The sequence below is a fragment of the Trichosurus vulpecula genome, chromosome 3 (genome assembly GCF_011100635.1).
Source record: "Trichosurus vulpecula isolate mTriVul1 chromosome 3, mTriVul1.pri, whole genome shotgun sequence".
Taxonomy (NCBI): Eukaryota; Metazoa; Chordata; class Mammalia; order Diprotodontia; family Phalangeridae; genus Trichosurus; species Trichosurus vulpecula.
In genome coordinates, this window is record NC_050575.1 from 92268239 (window position 1) to 92286499 (window position 18261).

The 18261-nt window shown below is 38.8% G+C and overlaps 1 protein-coding gene and 1 pseudogene across 1 annotated transcript; one reads left to right on the forward strand and one right to left on the reverse strand.

The window, feature by feature from the left end:
* Window positions 1–346: 346 nt before the first annotated feature.
* LOC118842135 (transcription elongation factor SPT4-A-like) lies at window positions 347–703 on the reverse strand. The gene has a single exon (XM_036749761.1). It carries the CDS (start codon window positions 698–700, stop codon window positions 347–349), a length of 354 nt encoding a protein of 117 aa, XP_036605656.1. The 5' UTR covers window positions 701–703.
* Window positions 704–11609: 10906 nt separating this feature from the next.
* Window positions 11610–14972, forward strand: LOC118844663 (annotated as a pseudogene).
* The last annotated feature ends 3289 nt before the right edge of the window (window positions 14973–18261 follow it).

Here is an 18261-nt window from a genome sequence, read left to right on the forward strand (position 1 = left end):
TTACAACAGTTTGCCCAGAGTCACATGCTACTCTTTTTTTTTTCTGACTGAAACAATTCACATTTATTATTATCCTCTGACCCACATGCAAGCCAAGTTTAGAGCTCATGATGGGATAAACAGCACCTAGCCTCAATATTTCCATAATCTTAGGAATCCAACCCTCTTTTAACAACCTAGAATCCAATGTCCCTGCAGTAAGTCATTGCTGTTCTTGACATTCCTCAAAGGCTGGAAAATGGAGGGTAGGCAGGAAATTGAATAGTACTCTATCAGTTCTCCAGGCAAAAAACTCAGCAATGATAGGGGTCAAGAGCAGAGGGGCGTTGGTTGCCCTCATGCTTCACTAAATCTTTATTGATGTGTCTCTCGATTTATAGACCACGCCTCGGCTCTCCAGTTCCCGAACAATTCCTCGAGGCAGGCGGCCAGTGACAGACACTGCATAAACTCCAGGCTTGAAGGTACTGACTCGCTGCCATTTAGAGACCCAGCTGTCCTCCGGACTCATCATTGCAATGATCCCATCAAAAGAAGAGCTTGTACAGTCATATACCATCTCTCGGTTGCCTTTCATCTGTAGGTATGAGTTGCAATTATCACAGCCATCGTACTCAAATTGGTCTATAGTCTTGACCAGAGAACAGAGAAGACAAGCTCGCAGATGTCGCGAATCCTTGGGAACTGTCTCCAACGCCATCGCTGCCAACGGGAGCCGAAGAAAACTTCACCAACCACCTCTGAAAACGTCCCTGTGTCTCATACGCCACTCTTCCAGTGAGTGAGAGCCCCCAAAAAAACATCTGGGTTTCTTCAAAGCTGGGGGGATCTTGACAATGGCTACCCAGGGTCACCACAGCAACACTCTTCCAGGGAGTCAGAGCCCCAGGCAAAATGCTAACCTCTGAGTTTATATACCCTTCTTAGGGCCTGAAGGGTTCACACCTAATCAGCAAAAGGGTGTGAACCTGGGGCTTTACACCTAGTTAGCAAAAGAGTGTGGGCCTGGGACTTTGCACCTAGTAAGACTTAATCAAAGGCACTTGACTACTTCAGCATTCTCAAAGAGAAAACAGTAAAAAAGTCCCACCTTATTTAATATTACAAAAGGCTCTTTCCAAAAAAAAATATGAGTGAGCTCCTAGTTGTCTAATCTGATTCCCTCCCTCAGTTCTTGTCCTTGGCATCTCTGTAGCATTTGACATTATTGACTAATTTTCCCTCCTATATTCCCTCTTCTCTGGGTTTTTGTGGCAATACTATCTCTTGGTTCTCTTCCTACCTGTCTGACAGGTTCTCCTTTGTCTCTTTCCATACATTATCATCTCTATGATACTTCCTAATTCTTGGTGTACCCTAGGGGTATATCTTGTATCATCTCTCTCTCTCTCTCTCTCTCTCTCTCTCTCTCTCTCTCTCACACACACACACACACACACATTTAATCAGTTCCCATAGGCTGAAGTCTCTATGCAGATAACTCACAGATTTATATATTCTGTCTTTCTCTTGAGAACAAATCCTTCATCATGAGCTGCCTGCTGGAAACTTAAACCTGTATGACCTCTTAAACTCGATATATTTAGAATAGAAACAATTATCATTTCCTCAAAACCCATTCCACTTCCAAACTTCCATGTTTCTGCAGAAGGTACCACCATTCTTCCTATCTTTCAGGTTTGTAACTTTAGCATTATCCTCAACTCCTCACTCTCTCTTATCCAACATATCTAATTATTTACCAAATCTTGCAATTACTGCCTCCATGACATTTCTCTCATTGAATCGATTCTCTCTTCTGACACAGCTACCACCTTAGCTCAGATCCTTGTTGACTCTTGCAGCAAAGTGATTTTGAAATCTGTCTCTACATTCTTGGGGCTAATGCCTCATTTACTATACCATCCCTCTGCTGTTAGCCACCTAAAGAGTTTTAATTTTTGCCTCTTATTGTGTTATTATTCTTAGTAATATGCTTGACAGTGAAATTCAGGTATGTGTTGGTAAGCAAAATGGCCTCTGTTTTCTTTGAGTAACTCAGTTTATCTCATTGAGCCTTACTAGGTGCTGGGCCCCAGGCCCAGAGCCCTGTTAGGTGTAAAACCTTAGTAGGTGTGGATCGGCAACTAAGGTGGGGCCCAAGGTAGGGATAACTCCAGGGAGGGCCTAGTTTACATCTCTGGGACAGCAGAGGCTTTTAGACCATGTGGGTTTAAGTCCACTCTTTGTGACAATTCATGGGGCTGGCTAAGGGGAGGTGTTAACTCCAGAGCCATGCCCTATTGGGTGTTAACCTAATCTATGTGGAAGTGAACCTCCCAGGGTCCTAAGGGGATGGGCCAACTCAAGAACCAATCACTAGAGCCTGGGATCTGGTCATTCAGGTGAAGCTTGAGGATGTCAAAAACTCTGTAAGAGGAGAGAAGATGACTTGAAGATCCTTTTCCGTTGGAGCCAGAGACAGCTACAGCTGAAGCTGAAGCAGGAGCTGCTGGTAACCAGAGCTGACCCACGTGTGGACCAAGGAGTGCTGAGTAAGGACTTGAGGCCAGTGGGTAATCTTCTTACCATAGAGGGGAAGCATGTATATGATTTTGCTTTATACCATCATGCTTCTCTGTGGCCTCCTGGTTACTCTTGTGAGGTGGACTTATTGGGCCTGGAAGCTTTTGATCAAAATATCAAAATGGGGATGCTGGCTCATGGGTCTGTTACTTTGGAGCTTAAATACATGCTTTAATTCTTCTGCCTTCTACCTAGAGAATTCCTTATATCCTGCGGTTCTGAACCTTTCAGACATATATATGATTCTCTTTGAAATCATAAATTCTGCCTTCATAATACAAGGTATCAAGGGCAATTTTTTTATTATTGAGAAATTCAGAGGAATGGGTAAATGTTCCAGGCCAGGAGAGGTCTCCACCCTTCTCTAGGAAGGGGGAGTATAGGAGTGAGACTAACTTTATTCTGTTAGACTGACATAGATTGATGCACCATTATCTCAGTACCTCCCTTCAGAGAACGGATTCGTCCGCTCCCTTCTAGGTCACAATCTTCCCTATGTGCCCCCAACATGCAACTCCTTGGCATGTTCTCCCCTCCTCAACATACGTCCCATGTTCAAAAATGGCAGAAAACTACTCCCTGTGAGTGTGTGAGGTAATATTCAATTAGCCAATTAAGCATGCACGGTAGCCATTTGACCCAGTTTTCTCCTCAACCCTGACTGTTATCTGGCCAATTTAGACCGGTTTTGCCTATATCCTGAAACTGTGGTTTCTACAAAACCACAAACTCTATTTCCATTGGCTGAGGACTCTCATCCCGGTTAATTTTTACTCCTTCTTTGTTCAAGCTGACACTTCATTAATTATTCTGTGGAACTCAATTAACTCTTCCTTGGAAACCTAACTTTCCCTAACTTTTACCCATGTCTCACAATCACTACTCTTCTCTTTTGTAAGGATTAGGTTTCCACACTTTTTCTCACATGAATTCTTCCCCTTGTACATTGTCCTCTAAGTAGAAAGGGGGAGAGGTTAATCGACACATTGACAAATCAAAAAGGGGGGCAGCCCCCTTAATACACACAGATACAAAGACCAAAAAGGAGAAAAAATTGAGCAACCAGTTGTCCCTTTAAGTTTCAGAAGTCTTGTCTCATGCTGCCGTCTGGCAGGGAACATCAGCTAATGAAGTTGTCTGGTCCTCGGTATTTGTTCCAGCCATCCCAAGCACAGCATCTCAGCATCTTCTTCTTGTTGGCCTCTTGTAGGAATCAGCTTCCTTTGTCCATTCTCCTACAAAACTGACCTTAGTACAATTTTATTATTCTCACAAGCCCTTGACTTAGTTGTCTCCATACTTTTACAAAGGATTAAAGGACCTTAACTCATATAGGAATGTACACTAAGAACAAATGTCAAGTCCAAATTGCTAATTGTTTGGACTAAATTCCTAAACCTGATGGCCCAGTCTTATAGTAACCTAAGATGTTCCAGAATCAATTATTCAATAGATTTGTTATTATGCTTACAAAACTTTTTGATTATAGAAAGTTGCCACCAAAAAATTGGGAACATAGGGGGCAATATTTCCCTAACTCCATGTCAACTCCAGGCAGAAATTGTTAAACTACAAACTGCATTGAGTCAGGCTTAAGGTCTGCCAGGTTAATCAAGTCAAGAAAATCCCGCCTCAGCATATGCTGAACAGCTGCCTTATAACCTACAATTCATACCTGCAGTTCATACTCACCCCTCACAGGGCTACTGGCATCATGGATCAGTGACTCAGACAACCTTTCTTAATAGATATCCATACCTGAAGTTATACTCAGAAACAGTCAGTTAACAGTCCCATCAGGTCTTTGAATAGCAACTTCCAATAATCAGTTTAAGATATGACTATAATCTCACATTGCTTAAGGAACGTCTTTAAAGTGTGAGCCTTAAGTACCTTGCATGTACTTCTCTACCTTTGTTCATAAAATGTTCCCATTAAAATCATAAGTTATTGCTCTAACAGATTTACATCTATTTCCCAAGCTTCCAATGAAACATACTTCAAGAATTGAACCATATAAATATGATAGGTTCAAACACACTATCTTATGTTTTATATCATGGAATGAATTCAAATCCAAACAGCCACATTTAATTTTTCTTATCAACTCAAAGGTATTCTACAATTTATCTCTCTCCAAGAAACTTACACTGCTCTGAATTAGTTCTAGGAATTAATTACACCATTTGTATTAATACCTAATTGCTCTTACACCATTTTGAAACATTCAAGGACCTTATTCCACATACCCACAGTAACTTTAAATCCCATCCTTAGCCTATGGGATGATAATTCAGCATTGTGTTTATATCTTTATTTCTTCTCCTTCTATCTAGTTGTTCCCATTAATATTTAGAAAGAATGTTATTCTTCACATGACTATACAAGAGTACCAATTTACCCAATCATTTGATTGAAAACAGCAAGATTTCACATGGTTGCATTAATCAAATTTTCCATTTTCCCCATAAAATCTTCTTGGTCTTTGGGTATCACAACTTCACTTCACAACTGTAACAGTTTCTGACAGATACCTTTCCTTTTATCACTAGATGGCAAGTCTCATTAATCAAAACTTTACCAGGACCTCACAGTCAAATTTTAATTTTTAAAATCTGTTCTAAAAGCCAATTACTGAAGATGGCAGCTGGAAAGCAGGGACTTGCATGAGCTCCCCACCACGTCCCTCCAAAAACCTATAAAAAATGGCTCTGAACAAATTCTAGAATTGCAGAACCCACAAAATAGTGGAGGGAAGCAGGGATCCGGCTCAGGACAGCCTGGATGGTTGCTGGATGAGGTCTATCACGCATGGAGTGGAGCGGAGCAGAGCTCAGCGTGGGAGGCAGCAGGACAGGCCCTAGCACCCTGAATCCTTGAGCTGTGGCAGTTACCAGACTTCTCAACCCACAAACATGAAAGACAACAGAGAAGGTTGGTGGGAAAAGCTGCGGGGGACAGAGTTCGTGGTTCGGCCACTGCCCCAGGGGCAGCGGGGGAGGTGCAGCTACAGAACTGCAGCTGCAGTTACTTCCAGCCCCAGGCCCACATGGTGGGAGGAATTTTTAAGTGGCGGATCAGAGCAGGAGTACAGAGCCTACTGAAGATTTGCGTCAGGTCTGGGTTGGTGGTTCTTGAGGAAGGAGGACTGCTGGTGTGGCAGAGCTGGCTGTATAGAAATAGCTCTGAAATCAATGGCACATTCCCTCAAGCTTGGAACAAAGTACTCTTTACTCTACAAGCAGTCATACTCCGATGAAAAACTCAAGGGTCAAGTAAGTTGGCTGGGAACATGGCCAGGCAGCAAAAACACACCCAGATTCAGTCTCAGACTTTGGAATCCTTCTTTGGTGACAAAGAAGACCAAAACATATGCCCTGGAGAAGTCAACAAAGTCCAAGAGCCTACACCAAAACCTTCCAAGAAAAACATGAACTGGTCTCAGGCCATGGAAGAGCTCAAAAAGGAGTTGGAAAAGCAAGTTAGAGAAGTAGAGGAAAAATTGCAACGAGAAATGAGAATGATGCAATAAAGCCATGAAAAACAAGTCAATGACTTGCTAAAGGAGACCCAAAGAAATACTGAAAATAATGTTGAAGAAAACAACACTTTAAAAAATAGACTAACTCAAATGTCAAAAGAGCTCCAAAAAGCCAATGAGGAGAAGAATGCCTTGAAAGGCAGAATTAGCCAAATGGAAAAGGAGGTCCAAAAGACCACTGAAGAAAATACTACCTTAAAAATGAGATTGGAGAAAGTGGAAGGTAGTGACTTTATGAGAAATCAAGATATCATAAAACAGAACCAAAGAAATGAAAAAATGGAAGACAATGTCAAATATCTCCTTGGAAAAACCACTGACCTAGAAAATAGATCCAGGAGAGATAATTTAAAAATTATTGGACTACCTGAAAGCCATGATCAAAAAAAGAGCCTAGATATCATCTTTCAAGAAATTATCTAGGAGAATTGCCCTCATATTCTAGAGCCAGAGGGTAAAACAGAAATTGAAAGAATCCACAGATCACCTCCTCAAATAGATCCCAAAAAGAAAACTCCTAGGAACATTGTTGCCAAATTCCAGAGCTCCCAGGTCAAGAAGAACATACTGCAAGCAGCCAGAAAGAAACAATTTGAATATTGTGGAAAAACAATCAGGATAATACAGGATCTGGCAGCTTTCATATTAAGGGACCAAAGGGCTTGGAATATGATATTTTGGAGGTCAATGGAGCTAGGATTAAAACCTAGAATCACCTACCCAGCAAAACTGAGTATCATGCTCCAAGGCAAAATATAGATTTTCAATAAAATAGAGGACTTTTAAGCTTTCTCAGTGAAAAGACCAGAGCTGAATAGAAAATTTGACTTTCAAACAGAAGAATGGAGAGAAGCATGTAAAGGTAAACAGGAAAGAAATCATAAGGGACTTACTAAAGTTGAACTGTTTTGTTTACATTCCTACATAGAAAGATGTTGTGTATGATTCATGAGACCTCAATATCATAGTAGCTGAAAAGAATATGCATATATATATGTGTATACATACATATAGATTTGTGTGTCTATGTATGAATATGTGTAGGTGTGTGTGTGTGTGTGTGTGTATATGTACACACACACAGACACACACACACACACACACAGGGCACAGGGTGAGCTGAATATGAAGTGATGATATCTAAAAAAATAAATAACATCAAATTAAGGGATAAGAGAGGAATATATTGAGAGAGGGAGAAAGGGAGAGATAGAATGGGGTAAATCATCTCGCATAAAAGTGGCAAGAAAAAGTGGTTCTGTAGGAAGGGAAGAGGGGGCAGGTGAGGGGGAATGAGTAAATCTTGCTCTCATCGGATTTTACCTGAGGAGGGAATACCATGCACACCCAATTGGGTATCTTACCCCACAGGAAAGAAGGAGGAAGAAGATAAAAAATGGGGGATGATAGAAGGGAGGGGAGACGGGCGCGGGGAGGAGGTAATCAAAAACAAACATTTTCAAAAAGGGACAGGGTCAAGGGAGAAAATTGAATAAAGGCGGATAGGTTAGGAAGGAGCAAATCATAGTTAATCTTTCACATCATGAGTATTGTGGAAGGGTTTTACATAATGATAGGCATGTGGCCTATGTTGAATTGCTTGGCTTCTTAGGGAGGGTGGGTGGGGAGGGAAGAGGGGAGAGAATTTGGAACTCAAAGTTTTAAAAACAGACGTTCAAAAACAACAACAAAAAAAGTTTTTTCGTGCGACTAGGAAATAAGATACACAGGAAATAGAAATTTATCTTGCCCTACAAGAGAAGAAGGGAAAGGGGGATGGGAGGGGAGTGGCGTGACAGAAGGAGGGCTGACTGGGGAATGGGGCAACCAGAATATATGCCATGTTGGAGTGGGGGGAGGGTAGAAATGGGGAAAAATTTGTAATTCAAACTTTTGTGAAAATCAATGCTGAAAACTAAATATATTAAATGAATTAAAAAAAATAAATATCATAAAAGCCAATTACTAAAAATCAGTCCCATTGACTTTAAAAAGCCAGGTTTGGAGGTCAGCTGTTTCTGACCCAGCTGTTTTCTCTCTCTCAGTAAAACTTCCAGGCTTTCCCAACTTATTGTTCAAATAAAGATCCCAGTAACTGCTGCTGCAAACGTGGAAGTTTATAATTTCTTAAATTACAATTTTTTAAAACATAGTCAAATAAAATGACTTAACAGTTTCCTAAACCCTTCATCATTTTACAGTACAATTTTTAACCTAACAACACTTGGAGAAACTGCCTTTCTAACAACACAGATGATACAGTTGTTTACCAAACAGTATAACAAAATTTTTTAGAAATACAGCAATTCCATAAACGGTTATCGTCTATTCAAACCTTTTAAAACCAAAATTAATTAATTATCAATCTGGGCTGGATGTGTTTCCAGCTTCATCTCATCACCACTGACATAAACTTCACATCTACAAAAATCCACATATGAAGCAATTATATTTAACTTAAACAGTTTCACTCAGATAACATTTATTTTTGCCAATCATTGTGCCAAATACTTTAACAATTATGTGACTCCCATATTATCCCTGGGAATGAATTCCATTCTCATCCCCTCACTGAACAGTGAATTAAGGTAAATAGAACTTTCTTAGGGCCATACCATTAATAAATTTCTCAATGCCAAATAGCTATATGTTTTAATACCCCCTTAAAAAATCTACAAATTCATATATTTCCTTAATCTCTCAGTTCCCCATTCACATCACATTTTTCTTCTTGGGAAGGTTTACAGACAGTTTTGAATCATCTATTATAATCATGTCAGTTCAAAGAGATATGCTGGACCAATATTCATATTAAATTTAATAGAACCCACCTACAAATCTAGCCCAAAAAGTGAATAGACGTAATTCCTTCTATCTCCCCGTAACTTCATCTATTGATTTTTAAATCAGTCTATCTGCCTTTCACTCTAAGCTGCCTGTTTAAGATTTTCATTTACTAATCTTCTGCTTTTATCACCGTCTTTCCTTGCCTTTTCCCCATAAACTTTAGTGCCAAACAGTAATTTATGTTAAGCATTAATTAGAAGTGCCACATTTTCACTTTTCACATTTCTAAATAAAACTAAAATGAATTCAGTTTCTTTCCGGTTGAGTCCCATTACACAAGAACTTTTCTCTTTTAGGTAGGCAGGAAAAGGGTTAAATGCTTTTCTAGTCTACCTCCATTTGCTCTAAGGGAAAAGACCACCCCCTCCTTTTTTCCTTATCTCTATAGGAGCTATAACCCTTTCTTACCTTGGGGCTTCTTTAGTTCAGGAAAATTCAAAAGGAGCTTTTCCCATGCACCTGTAAGTCTTTCTCCAGCCCAGATAACTGCCTCTTGAGGAGAGAATAATAAACAGCCAAGCCCTGAGAACTTGGTCTAACACTTCTTAGGCTTCTTTCTTGCATGCCCTGTTATCTCCCCATTTTCGACATAAATCAATCTCAACCCCCACAACTGGGCTTTCACTGACAATAACAGTACTTTTCTGGTTGTGTCTTATTCTTGTTTGTCTTATATAAGCATATCTGCCCCAAACGCTTAGGACACAGTAGGTATTTAATAAATATTTGTTGAATGAGTGAGTAGATAAATTTATTGTTAATTCTATTTTGTCTCATAAAATGTATTAAATATCTAGTGATTCAATCTCAGGACATGCAATATTTGAACTAGACACCAGGTGGTGGATTATGTCAAGATAAGGTAAAGATATGCCAACACTAGTTTCTTAAGGAAAATGACAGATATTTTTAGCTCCATTTCTAGTAAAAATAGGCTTAATGGGGCAATCATAGCACAGCAGTGAAAAGGATAGGAACTGAAAGACCATTTAGTCAGACCCATTAACTTTGCAGATAAACTGAAGTCCATAGAGGTGGTATGATTTGCCCAAGATCCTATAGTTATTAAGTAGCAGAGCCAAGTTTTGAGTCTCCATCCTTTAAGTACAAATTAAGTGTTCTTTCTATTATACCTCCCTGTCATGGTCCTCTTCAAAAATGAAGGACAAACCCAACCTGTGAGTAGCCTCTCCCTGTCCCTGTCCCTGTCCCTCTCCCTGTCCCTCTCCCTGTCCTCTTCCCCTCTCCCTCTCCCTCTCTGCCTCCTCCTTCCCCTCCCCATCCCCCTCTCTCTTCCCCTACTCCCCACTCCCAGGTACATTTTGATGGCTGAAGGCTGCCTCCTTAACTTCAGGTTTACCGACTAGATTTCTTTCTCAAAAACCAAGCCTTAAACCCAATTCGCTTTGGAGCAATTGGACAATTGGACCATACATCCCTGCCCTCCTAGCACAGAGTGAATGTAAAGACTAAATAGTAGGAACCCTGAGGGTCTTCCCCTCCCAGTTTGATTTTTTTTTTGAGTTTTGATTAAAGAATCTATCCCTTGATTAACTTCTTAAAGAAGCCTATTCACTGAATGGGCATTACTCACTCAAAGTGAGAACCTGAAAAGACCTTAGCATGAAAGGGCCAGGGTCTCCCAGTGCATTCTGGGTCATCTCCAGTTGTCCTAAAGATACAGAAACATTTAGATATATCTGTAAAATCAGAAAGCCATTCCTCAATAGATAAGTAGTCATAGTATATGAACAAATAGCACACAAAAGAATTGTAGACTATTAACAATCATAGGAATTCATGTTTTATATCACAATAATAAAAGAAATGCAAATCAAATCCCTGAGATCTCACCTCACACTATACAAATTGACAAAGGTGACAAAAGGTGGTAATAGTCAATGTCTAATGGGTTTGGGAAAGATTCTCCCTCTAGTTCATTGTTGGTGGTGTTATGAATCAGTACAACCATTTTGGAAAACAGTTTGGATTTATTCAAATAGAGTCACTAAATCATCCATACTGTTTGACTCATAGAATCCATTACTCTGCTTATACTCTAAGGAGGTATAAGATAAGAAAGTCTATATATAGATATAGAATATATCTATATATAGATAAGAAAGCCTATATATAGTGAAATATTTGTGCTATCAATTTTTTGTGATAGCAAAGAGAATTGCCAACAAAGAAAAAGACCATCTATTAGGGAATGGCTAAACAAATTCTGGTACATAGATGTAAAAGAATATTACTGTGAGGGAAGAAATTATGAATATGATGAATACAAAGAAGCATAGAAAGATATATGTGATACAATGCAGAGTGAAGTAACCACAACCAAGAAAGCAATATATACAATGACTAAATCAATGGAAATTAAAAAAACACAAAACAATAAGAAATGAATATTGCAAAATTACAAAGAACAATCATGGCTCCAAAGAAGAGAAATGAGTGAGATTCATTCACTCCACTCCTTTGCAGATGGGGGAAGTCCATGAATGTAGTCCATTGTATATTGTTTTTAGAATTTTTCAATGCATTCATCAGTTTTGCTGATTTTTTTCCTTTTAAAATATTATGTATTGAATCTTCCTCCCCCATCCAATTCAGCGCATGTCTGTGTCCTGCTGACTCCTGGTTCCCTTCCTCCATGTCATGATTTTTCACTGCCAGCTCAGACAGTAAGTCTAAATCCTCCCTCTCTGGGGAGGAGCTGGCACTCAAGGTGCATAACTATGGTGAACAGCCACTGCTGCTGAGTGAAGATAAGAAGGATTCTAAGTGGGTTGTCAGAAGTGCCAAGGACAAAAGATTTGAGGAGGTGACCAACCTTTTCCAGTCCATCTGTAATGCCATGAAGTTTTGGGATGTCACCAAATGTCTTAAGAAATTTGAGCTACTGGGAAAGGCCAAGAACGTTGTGAGCAAAGAGGGTGTCCCCCAGTTCTATATCTGCATCCTAGCTCATCTTGAGGACTGTCTCAGTGACCTATGGAAGGATAAGGAGGGAAAGAATAAGTGACCAAAAGCAATGCAAAGGCTCTGAGCACCATGTATCAGAAGATACATAAATATAATTGGGATTATGAAGCTCAGATTGCCAACTATAAGCAGAACCCTGAGCAATCTGCAGATGAGGACACTGAGAAAAAAGAGGAAACAGAATGTTCTTCCTCTTCAGATAAGGATGAAGATGGTCTTAGTGCCACATGTTTCCTGAAGAAGTCTGAGGCATTATCTGGGAAAAGGCATGAGTTCCTCAAGAAGATGGAGGATGAAGATGAAGACTCTAAGGATTCAGTCAATAATGAAGATTGGAGTTCAGATTCCAATTCCTCAGACTCTTACTCAGAAGAGAATGGTGGGAAAAATACTTCATTAACTTCCAAATTCCTTAAAAAAGAGAGCACCATAGACAAAAAGGCTGCGGAGAAGTGAAATGAGAAAGCCAAGAAAAAGCATGACTCAAAATCCAAGTTCCTAGATGAAGAAGAAGAGGATAATGAAGAGGAGAAAGGAATTGATCATGCAACCCAAATTGACCTGCTGCAACTTCTAGTTCAGATTGCAGCAGGAAATAATCTAGGGTGAGGAATGATTGTTAGGATCAAATTCAAAATCATTGCTTTTTTCTATGACTATAACCCCAATTTGGCCATGTACATGAAGCTAAAGATATGGCAGAAGTGCTTAGACTCCATCAATGAACTGATAAATATCTTATTTGCAAAGCTCAGCATCTTTTTTTTTTGGAGGGAGAAAGCCAGACGATCGGGGTTAAGTGACTTGCCCAAGGTCACACAGCTAGTAGGTGTCAAGTGTCTGAGGCTGGATCGCAGGTCCTCCTGACTCCAGGGCCAGTGCTCTATTCACTGTGCAACCTAGCTGCCCCAAACCTGAACATCTTTGTCAGAGAATATCTTAGAAGAGAGTGAGAGCCTATCCAACTGTGAGCAGCTACTTCATGTTTGTAGTTGTATCCTAACTCTCGTGGAAAGGATGCATGAATATTTTGCCAATATCATGCAGAACACAGATCCTCATTCCCAAGATTATATGGAGCATCTCAAGATGAGACCCAAGCCTGGGCCATTATTGGGTGCACTCAGCACAGCCTGCAGAAATAAGAAACAACTGAGAAGATCTGCTGTATCTACCTTTGTCATATGCTCCATACCTACTATAAGTTTGACTATAAGGCCCAGCAACAGCACCCTGCTCCTCCAAAAGGGTCCTCAAAGTCAGAACAAGATCAGGCTAAAATTGAGGGGTAGGATCAGCTGTTCTGATGGAGAGACTGTGCAAGTATATATAAGCCAAAGGTTGGACAGACAGAATTAAAATCCTCTGCCACATTTACCACCATGCCCTTCATTCTTGAGCATGGTACCAGGCTCAAGACCTCATGCCCACGAGCTACCTGCAGGACAACATTCAGCATACAAACCTTCCTGTGCAGATCTTTTATAACAATTCCATGGTGCAGTTGGACATCTGTGCTTTTTGCTAGGGCCTAACCAAGGATGTATGCAATGTCCTCCTGGAAAATCAGTCCATTGGCCATGCTAGTGAACTGCTAAGGCAGCGTCTATTGCTCAGGAGCCTGCAAGAGCAAAACCAGGAACAGAAGGTGGAGCTTTGATACCACGTGCCCTTGTATTTTCTATTTGGTATCTACCATGCTTCTAGAGATCCTATACATGGCAGCCCATGAAAGTGATGCTCAGAGGCTCATGATAAGCAAACACTTCCACCACCAATTGCAAGTGGATGTAATGCCAAACAGGGTGGAACTTTTTGCTGTTTTTTATTTGAGTACTTCTCAGCACTAAGGCAATCAAGTGCCTTTGATTGAGTCCTTTTGTTTGAATCAAGAGTCTTTGTTTCAATCAAGAGTCTTTGATGACCTGCTTAAGAAACAAAAAAGCCCCAGGCCCCAGGCCCCACACCCTTTTGCTAAGCAGGTGCTAAGCCCCAGGGCCCTGAGACATGTATATAAGCTTTGATGTTGGTAGTTTGTTTTGGGGGCACGCTCATTGGAAGAGTGTGGGTGATTTGGCCAGATGAGACTCTGGGTACCCATTGGAACCCCCACATATACTTTGAAAACCCAGATGTTGGTACTTCTCTCTCTGGTAACTACGTATGTAATGTCTGTGGTCAGAGAGATAGAAGCCTGTCTATTGATTTGTGTTATTTTGCTCTGTTTATAATTTCTGCTTGTAATTTGTTTGTATTTGCTCTGAAGTTCAGGGTGCTAACTTTTACCCCTGAACTAAGTGAATGATATATATATGTTTAATTGAAGTGAGATTGTTAACCCCTTAAAGTTGCTTTCCTTAGAAAAGCAGATCAAAGAACCTGTGCTAGCAGCCCTCCTGTGTGCTCTTGTTGTTGGTCTTTCAATTCCACATGAGTTGCTAGCAACATTGCTGTTACAGTGGATGAGCAGCAATCCTTGTTTAGTCCTCCTGAATCAATGAGAGAACATTTAGCAGTAGCTTCTAAAGCCATGAATATGGGTAACTGAAAGGCTTGCCACAGTTTTATTATCAAGAAGATGAATGGAAAAATCTGGGATTTGTTCACTGAGGCCAACAAAGTTGAGACCATGCTAGTTAGAAAGATCCAGGAAGAGTTATTGTGTACCTGTCTTTTCACTTGTACCAGTGTCTTTGACTTTATTAACATAGAGACATAGTCCAATATGTTCCTCCCCACCTCCAAAAAAAATTTCTGCCCATTCTTCACTCCATAATCAGCAAAATTATTATCAGTGGGGAGCTTATGGCCTTTCACGACCAGCCAACACAGATAGTGATGATGTACCACACTGAGCCAACAACCCAACAAAACCTGCCCCTGCAGCTGGAAGAAAAGCTGAGAAGCTTCTACCAGGGTACCTATGGAGGTTATTTTAGAGACCAGAAAGATGGCTACCAAAAAAAAAAATGAGGGAGGCTTCATGAATCGGGGAGGCTATTACCAACAGCCACCACAGACTTCCTACTGACCTCCTCAGGGCATGCAACTCCTGAAATGTAACATTTTTCTACAGTAATTAAAAGTCTATATTGTGTTTGGGAAAAAAAAATCTATGTTATATGGGATAGGTCTTGGAGCAGAGATATTGGGAGAAATCTTGGTGATTAACAAAAGACATCGCTATCTCTATCTATCTATTTATCTTTAAGATGTATAGAAAGGAACAGAATGAACTTCAGAGGGAAATACAAATAAGTAAGGAAGCTTTTAAAGTATCAAGGATTTATATACTATTTGAAAAAAAGCAATCAGTACATTGTGGAGATTCTTAGTTTCCTATATAATCCTCTTTTTCTACTCTACCTTGTATGAGGAAATGTTCTCTCTGTGTTCATTAAATTCTGTATAAAATATTTTTTAAAGACTAACTAGAGTAACTGCTAGGTGAAATATACAAACCAAAGAGAATGTGGCCTTTTTAGGCCAAGTATCCAAGACTAGATCTAGTTCACATGAGTATAGAGCTCAGAGTGACTTCATACCATGGGCTACATATATATATATATATATATATATATATAATACATATATATACATATATACATATATATACACACACACATATATATACATATATATACACAAATATAATGAAAATGAAAATGAATTGAGCACAAAATGGAACAAGAGGAGATGGATGGGATGGATCTCATTATGGAAATTCTACATTTCTTTTTATGATTTTAAACTTCTCTTAGATACAAAAAAAATCTCATGTTTTTAATGCTACTTTTCTTTTGGTGGTACTATTGTATGGCACTGAATTGTGGTATACCAGTTACTGAATTTAAATTCACAATCACCTAAAGAGCAATGGGGAAATACACGGTGAGCAGAAGCAGAGTGCAATACACTACAAACAATTATGAAGGAGAAACAGAATAAATGATATCATCAGAGTTGGTCATGGGGCAATAATAAGGAATATTCATTGGACAGCCCATGTGCTCCATTGATATCTTCATGACATCATAATAAAGCAAGAAAGACCATGACTGTGGGAGAATCACTATAGTGAGTTCTGTGACTTAGAGCAGTCACTTAAACTCTATTGGCCTCAAGTTCCTCCAGAAAATTAAGAAGATGGACTAGATGCTCTACTAATGTCTCTTTCAGCTCTAGATCTATGAACTTATGAAATGGACAAGAAGTGTATGGGAGATGCAGGCATGGTCTAATTGTAATCTGTATCACCGGAGGGAACACTTATATCAATGAGATTTCAGATCTATTCGAGTATTTGAAGATATTACAAAATCTAAATATATTTTAAAATGATTAAGGGTTTAATCTGTTATCACTTTGAAAAAATTCTGTTTCTATTCTTTGACCATTTATCCACTGAAGATTAGGTTTCCATCTCATGAATTTGTGTCAATTCCTTACATATACTGAATGCTGAATATCTATTGAGTATATTTTCAGGAAATATTTTTATCCAGTGTTTCTTTCTGGTTATTTTGGAGTTTGTTATATAAAATTTTTATTTTATATGGTGAAATTCATTGGTTTTGCTTTTGTATTTTACTCTTTGATAATTTTTTATTCTTCTAAATTGGTATAAATATTTCTTCCAAATTTGTTTTTTTTAGATTCAGACCATTAATCATATTAGAATTTCATACCTTTTTGTAGTGTGATATGTCTTTTCATTTCTCCCCTGCTGATAGCTAATTTTCCCAACACATTTTATTGAATAATGACTGCTTGCTTCAAAGTTTCATAAAATTGGGTTTAACTATTTTTAACAATTGTTTAACATGTTTATTATCTTTAAATAGCAGCAGGAAGAGAACTGGATATAAATTGAAAAGCTGATTGATGAAAAAAAGTTGTTATTACCCTTCCTTGCTATGTTTTAGTAAATTGGGTTTTTTAAAATAATATTTTATTTTTTTCCCTAACTACATGTAAAAACAATTGATAATATTCATTTTTTTCTATGTTTTGGGTTCCAAATTCTATTCCTCCCATCTTCCCCTGAGAGAGTGAGCAATCTGATATAGGTTATACATGGGTAATCATATAAAACATATTCATGTTAGTCATTTTATGGAAGAAAACTCAAACAAGAAAGAGAAAGAAAGAAAGGGAAAGTAAGAAAGAAAGAAAAAGAGAAAGAAAGAAAGAAAGAAAGAAAGAAAGAAAGAAAGAAAGAAAGAAAGAAAGAAAGAAAGAAAGAAAGGAAGGAAGGAAAGAAGGAAGGAAGAAAGAAAAGAAGGAAGTAAGGAAGGAGGGAAGGAAGGAAGGAAGGAAGAAAAGAAGGAAGGAAGGAGGGAAGGAAGGAAGAGAAAGGAAGAAATGGAAAAATAGTATGCTTTGGTCTGTATTCAAACACATCAGTTCTTTCTCTGGAGGAAGATAGCGTTTTTCATCATGAGTCCTTTGGGATTGTCTTGAATCGTTGTACTCATGAGAATATCTAAGTCATTCACAGTTGTTTATGGTACAGTATTGCTTCTACTGTGTACGATGTTCTCCTGGTTCCGCTCACTTCACTCTGTATCGGTTCATGTAAGTTTTTCCAAGTTTTTCTGAAATCATCCTGCTCATCATTTCTTAGAGCCCAATAATATTCCATTAAATTCATATACCACAACATATTCAGCCATTCGCCAATTGATGGGCATTCCCTCAATTTCCAATTTTTAGCCACCACAAAAAGAGCTCCTATAAATATTTTTGCACAAGTAGGTTCTTCTCCTACTACCTTATTTAATCTCTTTGGGATATAGATCTAGTAGTGGTATTGCTAGGTCAAAAGATATGAAGTTTTATAGTCCTTTGGACATAGTTACAAATTGTTCTCCAGAATGGTTGGACTAGTTTACAACTCCACCAACAATGTATTAGTGTCCAGTTTTCCCACATCCCCTCCAACATTGATCATTTTCCTTTTCTGTCACATTAGCCAATCTGATAGGTGTGAGGTGGTACCTTAGAGTTGTTTTAATTTGCATTTCTCTAATCAATATTGATTTAGAGCATTTTTCCATCTATTTCATTTTTCTATACACAATAGATAGATTTGATTTCTTTGTCTGAAAGCTGCTGGCTCATATCTTTTGAACAGTTGTCAACTGTGGAATGACTTGTAGCCTTACAAATTTGACTCAGTCCTCTACATATTTGAGACATGAGGTCTTTATCAGAGAAAACTGCTGTAAATTTTTCCAAAAGTTTTCTTCTTTCCTTCTAATTTTGGTTGCATTGCTTTGTTTGTGCAAAACCTTTTTAATTTTATATAATCAAAATTA

Excerpts from the sequence above, each read along its gene's own strand:
- LOC118842135 (XM_036749761.1), bottom strand. The coding sequence starts at position 700 with ATGGCGTTGGAGACAGTTCCCAAGGATTCGCGACATCTGCGAGCTTGT.